The sequence below is a fragment of the Parasteatoda tepidariorum genome, chromosome 2, assembly GCF_043381705.1.
Source record: "Parasteatoda tepidariorum isolate YZ-2023 chromosome 2, CAS_Ptep_4.0, whole genome shotgun sequence".
In the NCBI taxonomy this organism is placed as follows: Eukaryota; Metazoa; Arthropoda; class Arachnida; order Araneae; family Theridiidae; genus Parasteatoda; species Parasteatoda tepidariorum.
The window spans coordinates 90276401-90284612 of NC_092205.1; the positions used below are offsets into that span (position 1 = coordinate 90276401).

At 31.9% G+C, this 8212-nt stretch overlaps 1 protein-coding gene across 5 annotated transcripts in view; it reads left to right on the forward strand.

Moving 5' to 3' along the window:
- Positions 1-3533: 3533 nt before the first annotated feature.
- LOC107440338 (protein disulfide isomerase) overlaps positions 3534-8212 on the forward strand; it is a 25019-nt gene continuing 20340 nt past the window's right edge. For 2 of the 5 annotated variants that reach the window (XR_011636213.1, XM_043043493.2), the window contains exons 1-2: positions 3534-4491; positions 5652-5849. Coding sequence is in view for 4 of the 5 variants with exons in the window: in XM_043043493.2 (XP_042899427.1) it covers positions 4350-4491; positions 5652-5849 (340 nt within the window). In the remaining variant the exon portion in view is untranslated. The remainder of the gene's footprint in view (positions 4492-5651; positions 5850-8212) is intronic. The other 3 variants (XM_043043491.2, XM_043043490.2, XM_043043492.2) reach the window with 2 other exon arrangements.

Here is an 8212-nt window from a genome sequence, read left to right on the forward strand (position 1 = left end):
ATGTTCAACTCCGTAACCTTGTAAGTTTGAACCCAATCCAGAAGACAAGGGAGGATCCAGTATTAGGAAATTGCATTTATGGAGGATTTTTTTATGGAACTAACCCGCATTTGCGTTACAAGCAGAGGAAAACCGCGAAAACCTCCCACGGGAATTCTAACCTATCCTCCATCTACCACTGGAAACGTTAGCACTGTGAACGAATGGTGCGGAATTCATATCAACCATTCATCGCTGGGATTCGAACCCGTTTCACATCATCCGGAGGCGAATCCTCCATCTCCTGAGCCACCACGACTCGCACTTACTTAATAGGGGTTTTGTATTTACTTGCATTCTTAGGACCGTATGCCATTTTGGAGAACCTCTCTCTCTCTGTCGGCAGATTTTTTTGCGCCCGTTGTGGCGTAACTACCACTACGAATATTAAATATCAACTCCCTAGTATATGAGGTATGCAAAATCGATTCAATCTTAAGGTACCTATTGATGGATTAAGGTTGACATAGTCGATAAAGCACTCTCCCCAGATTGGTAAACTAAGGACGTGATATGAACTCGCTTGCATCGAAAGTAGCGCCCACGTCTATAGTTTGTCCACGTCGTACAGTTGACTTGCTATATGTTACTGCGTTCTCCTCACGATGTTGCTTCTCAGTCTCATTTACACATAACGGGCATCTGCACACAGGAGAGGCTATACAAACAACTGTAGACTTAATACAGCGCTCACCAATAGCACTCATAATCTGGTTAACTTAATACAGCTCTTCCGGTCTTTCGCAAATATGGCAACTAGTGGTATCCGTCTATCGAATTCTATCCCCGATAAAATTCCGGTGAGGGAGCATTGTGGCGTAATTACCACTTCGAAAATTAAACATCTATTCACTAGTATATAAAACATGCTAACTCGATTTAATCTTGAAGTACCTTTTGATAGATGAAGATTGGCGTTGGCATTGTCGAAAGCGCTATCTTCTGACCAACTAAGAGAACCTGATTGGCGAGTTTTTCGCGGGTGAATATTTTTCACCTATCTCATTCGCATGCGAAAAAAATCACAGGCACACAATTACAGGTTATCAGTTTCATTCTTTTCCGCATCTTTTGTGGAATAAGAAAATCAATGGTGGAAAGAAAAATATTCGTAACTAACAAATCAAGCAGAAGTGGAATGCCATTTATCTGAAAAAGAAAGTTAAATTCATCCAGTTAATTTAAATCACGAAAAAAACAATTTATAATATTTTAATACCTGTCGCTATTATTGTAAATGCGACTTTTTTACTAATTCATATTTTTTTATTTTAGGTTTCCTAGTTTCAACAGGGAGACAGAATCAGTATTTGAAATAATTTTGTTGGTTAGTAATAAAAATGAAATTTTAGTTTTAAATAAAAGTATTTTGAATGTCAGCTGACTATTTATTGTCAGCTAATTATTTAAATTTGCAGTTTTATAGCTTTAAAAATTCAAGCACCTTAGATATCTACCTTATAAAAATGTAAGTACCAACAAATAATTTTTTTTTAACTCTGAAATTCCTATAAGTGTCATTTCCAGATAATTTGATTGAATGTATTAAAATTACAGAAGAATTATGTATTTGAAACTTTCTTTTATAGCTTAACAAAAGAAGAAATTACTGCCGAAGGTGTAATATTAAAAACTTCAGGTTAAGAAATGAAGATCTCTACTAGTGAAAAAATGTAAGGATATACACTATTCTTTATATAATATTAACAATAGTGACGTTGAAAATTAATAAACTAGGTGGACCGCATAACACCTAACGTTTGTGATTTATTACCTTCGTAAGTATTAAAAAGAGCAACTTTAGATTGAGCTATAAAAGCTTGAAGTGTAAAATGTCGCATGTTAGGTTGATAAATTAATACCTTTAAAAATACAAAAATATATACTTGAGGTTACGAAATAATTAACCTAAGGTAGATCATGGAACACCTCATGTTAATAAAAAATAATCTTTCCAAGTGTCAAAAAAATAAACTTGAGGTTGATTTATAATAACCGGAAGTGTAAAAGGGCAAATTCTAGGTAGATAAATAAATACCTCAACAACTATATAAATCTACACTTGAAGTTGAAAGATAATAACCTAATGCAAACCTCACGTTTATAAAAAACAATCTGTCCAACGGTCGAACAATAAACTTGAGGCTGATTTATAATAACTTGATGTGTAAAATGACGCAGCTTAAGTTGCTAAAAAAATACCTCTACAAGCATAGAAATATATACTTGAGGTTGAAATATAATAACCTGAGGTAGAACATAAAACACCTCACATCAGTAAAAAATTACCTTTCCAACTGCCAAAAAATGCACTTGAGGTAGATCAAAAATAACCTGAAGTGTTCAATGAAACACCTTAGGTTATTGAATAAATACTTCTACAGGTGTAAAAAAGTATACTTCAAGTTGATAAGTGATAACGTAAGGTTGAAAACGAAACACTTTAAAGTAGTAGATATCTACCTCTCCACAGATGCAAGATGAAACACCTCAGGTTGATACATATATACCTCTGGAGCTATGAGGTATATTTGAGGTGTTCATTTGCACTCTTTTCAAATTAACACGTATTCAAATAACAACCTCCTTTATATCTTTGAAAAATGCATCATTTATACCTCAAAAATACCTTGATTTTTCAGTAAGGAAAAAGAACGATGGTTAAAATTTGAAAATCGGAAGAAAAAAGCGTGGGGCAGGGATGATAATTGAAGGGGTTAAGTTCTTACTAAATTATATACATATTTTATGCAAATTATTTTTCATAATCTTATTATAATTTCATTCGATCTCTCTCGTTCTCCAGTCGCGAGTCCCAAAAGTCACCTTCTCTGCAGTGTGGCGGAAGACGTGTTCACGCCCTGAGCGATACTGAAAACAGTGCCTTTTGCTCAATTTTAGAAAAGGAATTTGAATAAAAAAAAATAATAATAACTCCTCCCCATTGAATTGTCTCGTTAGTGTAGCCATAGCTGTAACGCTATGGATGGTTGACCGTGTAAAGCTCAGATGGCGCTGGTGGTCAAAATTCGCCGTAAGACTTCCTGGTTACTACTTCCGACCGATTTTTACACCTAAGCTTGAAAAAACGCACTATCCAAAATTATTATTCTTGTAGTGTTTTTAATATAACGCATTCTTGCAATCTGTCTTTCAACGAAACAAACAACAAATGAATTCAGAAGATTCCGCAAGCCTGCTATGATGCTAACCCAAAATAAAACAAGCAGCACTATTTTCTTACAAATATAGCTAAATAAGAGATAACACTTAAAATATGGCAAACCGTACACCTTATTTTTAGCTTTTATAGATTACAGTAAACTCTTATGAATGATAAAATTATGCGTAAGTTTAAACATAAAATAAAATTTCCTAAAATATCAAGGCTATTCAAACATCGCCTCGTAAGCTTAACAAAAGCGGAGGGATACATCTGAAGTTTGCTAAATTTTTTCCGTTTTAGGAAGCTTTTTATTGTTTACATTCAGTCAAACATCAATAAACTATGATGTAGGTCTAGTGTTCACGGGCTCTTGTTGGACTACATGGTGGTGCCTACAAATAAATTTTATTTGACGATGCCAATGAGTTCCGGAACCTTTTTCCGTCTCATTAAAAAGTTCCGGGCCATCGTTTCAGAGCCACTACTGTCCTACAAAGCCCTATCTACAAAAATCATTTTCATCGTTTATCTCATATTAAAGTCATTATCATGTTAAAATCATGGCCCTATCTTAAAATTTAAAGTATGGCACGCTGCAAAGGTTACGCCACTTTTAGTTAATATTTGGTTAATTAAGCAGTTATATTGAAAGAGATCAGAAAAATTTTTTAAAAAAAATCTATTTTTACCGAAATTTATATAGATTTATATAAATCTTTATAAGACAAAAACAGTCATAAATCGACGACCGGCTCCAACCAAATCTAATGTGAAAATGAAGAACTTCTATTCTTTTTTTTATATTAATCTTTAGGTATTCTTTGAATTGTTTTAAGAAGTTAATTACGCGTGTATTTTAAAAGTGAAATTATAGATAGTTTAAAAAAAAAGAAGAAAAAAGTAATGAGCTCTACCGAAAAGACCTTTGACCACTGAATGAAGACGCGATACTCCCTCTCAGCCAATCAAGTCGCCACACGAGTGTTGGTGAAGCTATAAACGCTTCCTCATCATTTGTTGCCACTGCTTGCCACGTTTGACTTTTTTCTCAGTCTAGAGGATTATCGTTTAGTCAAGTTCAGTGTCAGGTGTAGCAAACATAAATCGCCGGCATTCAGATTTAATATTAGTATAATCCTCCAATATGTATATTAAACTAATATTTCTGACATACCTGTTCACAGTAGCATTTACCGATGATATTAAGAGAGAAAATCATGTATTAGTTTTGACTAAAGATAATTTTGAAGGTGCCGTTAAAGATAAAAATGTCCTAGTCGAATTTTGTAAGTATAATTTGAAGTTGTTATATTTGAAATAATGTAACTTCTTATGTTTCAAATTTTATGACTGATCTAGAATTAAATGATGACTATTTTGTTTTCAATGTTTAAGTAATAATCGAAACGCATTTGTAAATGATATGTCACGTTACTACGTGCAATGATTTAATTGCACGCTTGATTGTGCTATTAAATTGTTTCCTCCATATGCTATTGATATTGAATTATTTTCTCATTTATTAAATAGATTTGAGTGTAAATCTAGTTTTCTCCAAAGATAACAAAAATGAATTAAAATGTATTACCATATGTTTTAAGACATCGCCGGGTATACGTATTTTATTTGGTCGAGAAATAGTTCCTTTTTTGCTGTGTACAAGGTTTTCCTCAATGCTTGATCGTTGCGTTAAGTACATTTTACTGTCTTTAAAAAAGATCTGATACTTCTAGTCCATGTCAACAAAAATGCAGGAATTAAAAAAGTCCTAAGTTTAAAAAGAAAAAGAAGAAAAAAAAATCGAATTTAAATGACTTATTTATAGTTATTAGGAGGATTTAAGTACTTTTATTGAATAATTAAATTTACTTGTAATTTATACTCTTAATTACTTTGAGATCTATAGATTGTTAACAATCAGTTATTTTAAAAATACCATTTGAAAATATTTGTCAATACCTGCATGAAAGTAATGATCATTACAGCCAAGCAGTGTCTAGTTTTAAAATAAAAAGGGAAGTGATCTGTAGTGCCATTTACAATCGCCAAGGCTCTGAATTTTAAATTTGGTTACTTGACTTGGTCATTATCCTGCTACATATCCCAATGCAGAAATCTCCTAAAAATCACAAAAGGAAGCAAATTCAAGAAGTAAATTGTAGATTTCAATATCAGTAATGCAGGAAAATAATCACTAAGATATGGTAACTGCTGGTAGTTAGGGTAAAGCTCGTAAAAGTTCGGGTAAAAGCCCATAAAGAACTATGAAAAAAAATCATCAGATCATATAACTCAAGGAATATAGCTTGTGTAACGCATCAGGATTTTTAATTATTTACATGCCCATGCTAGTCATATAAGAAACACATACAAGTATAAGTCTTGCAATGTTTTAGTCCCAATAGCTCTGTATCTTTCATTCTGATCTAAAAATGTGTGTTTGCAGATGCTCCATGGTGTGGACATTGCAAGGCTCTTGAGCCTGAGTATGCTAAAGCAGCAGAGAGCCTGAGTAAAGAGGGCTCAGAATTGCTCTTAGCTAAAGTGGATGCTACAGCTGAAACTGAACTAGCTGAACAACATGGTGTCCGTGGATACCCAACTATCAAGTTCTTCAGGGAAGGAAAAGTTATGGAATACAGTGGTAAGCATAGGATCTCTTTAATTCTTTATTGTTAAAGCATGAATCCACTAAGAGACGGCCGCAGGCCAAAAGTGGCTTCTAAAGTCCTAAACTTGGCCTTAAAAATATCTATATAAAAAGAGATAGTAATCACGAAGTATCTCATGAGTGAGAAGGGGGGGGGGCTCTATTATGCCCTGTTTATTTATAGATGTATTTTAGTCAGGGGTCTGTTTAGAAGATATTGGGATCCGTTAACAGACCCTTCACAAAATATATTTTCATAAAAACGGACCCTTCCCAAAATAATTGATCTTTTAATGGGACCTTTCACAAATTTGTTTATCTTCTTTATTGTTTTGTTAATTAAATAAACCATTCCCAGGGAGGGAGGAGAGATGGTTTAAGACAAACTAAGTTTCCCTAAGTTTAAATTCCAAATGTATTCTAAAAAAATATTTCTACTTTTACAAACATCGTGTCCACATTTTTATTAATGTAAAATGAATTTTTTTTGTAAATAAATAATTGATCAATTTATATTTATTCATAAAATTAATTAATAGAATATTATGTAAATAAAAATTCTGGCAATTTTTTATATAATATATAAATTTAAGAATTGTTTAAGTTTACTTAATGCGTAACACATTAAAAGTGATACATTACTAAGTTGCATTATTTAAAATAGGTCAATTGAAATTATTAAAAATGTGAGTGATTTTTGTTTCCATTGTTCGTCCGAAATGATTATTCTGTGTTGAGCAGTATAGGCTAAATACTTTTAAAGATATTTTTTTTCTTTGCTGTGTTGATTGTTGTTTTAAAGTGCATGATTTTCTAAATTTTCTCTGCAATATATATCGGAAACTAGTGATTTTATTGTGATTATGTAATGTTTTTGAATTTTATTGATTTTATGTTTATAAGTTAAGAACTTTAAATGATAGAAAAAAATAATTTTTATNACAAAAATGTGTTTTTGTCCTCTCATCTTGGAAAATATAGGTTTTTGCCAATTTGCTTGGCAAAAACCTGTTTTTGCCAGGACGGTTTTTGAGGCAAAATTTTGCCAACCCTGTTAAGGAGTACTGAAAAGGTGCTTATTTTTTGTTGAAAAATCTGGCTTCGCACCCTGGTATATATTAATAATTAAATTAATATATTTTATAGTTGTTACACTTAATAAAAATGAACTGTCATTTAAGAAAAACAATTATATTTATCAGCTATTTTTTATATTTATAAGTAGAAATGACAATGATCAGGAATTACCCCAGTGATCAATAATTACTCCATCTGTAAGGGGCAACATACATTTGATATAGTTTCCTATAATCTATTTTAATGTTTACAGTAGATGTGAAACAACTAATCAAAAGCTTACATTATTTTTATATAAAAGAAAAAGAAAGTAACTCAAAATATTTACTATTAAGGTTGGAAGGGAAATCTTTGCAGAAATGTGCACAATCCTTAAAATGGAAAATACAGAAAGCAGTTTAAAAGATACTTATTTTGTTAGATTAAACAAAAAAAAAATATTAAGTTAATGTATTGTAGTTATACTTGAGTAAAAAGTATACAAGGAGTCTTGTCCATGTCTCGAATTTAAAATTCATTTTTGTAAATGAAACTTAGGGGTTCATTATTTACCCCAGAAACAAAGTGATACTGAATTACCCCGGATCACCCTATGCCTATAAATTCACCATGATTTGCCAGAGCTCATTCTAGACAGAAAAAACGGCTGGATGCAAACGTTTAAAAAAAGGACATTATTATTCTAAAAGGGCAATAATTTCTATCTATGGGCTTTTCACGATCTAGTTCTATGAAAAAACATTGTCAATTAGTGAAAGAATTTTTTTTTATTTTACTAACAATAGCAAAGCAATCATATTTACTCATTTTTATTAATAAATTAACATATATATCAAGTTATTGAGCTAATTAACTTAGTAATTTATTTAAAATGCTTGCATATATTAATAAAATAATAAATGTATGTTTTTAAGTGTCTGTAGTTATGATTTAATAATTAAATTGATTAATAATAACTATGATTTAATGATAGTGGAAGCAACTGCAAACTTTCTAAGACAAGTGCAACAAGGGGGTGTGATGGCTATTTTTTTTCCCCATATAAATCTATGTATTGACAGCAATGACAAACTAAATAAAAATAGTTGAAAATTTAAGAAATCCATTGTACAGTTTGGAGAAAAAATAAAGAAGGATTGAGGAAAGAAAGGGTTTAGAGTCTATTACATCAGGGGCAACAGGGTGGATTCTTTTGACTAAAAGGGCAACAGGGTGGATTCTGTTGACTAAAAGGGCAACAGGGTGCTGCGCCCTGTTTACCCTGCCTAGAATGAGCTCTG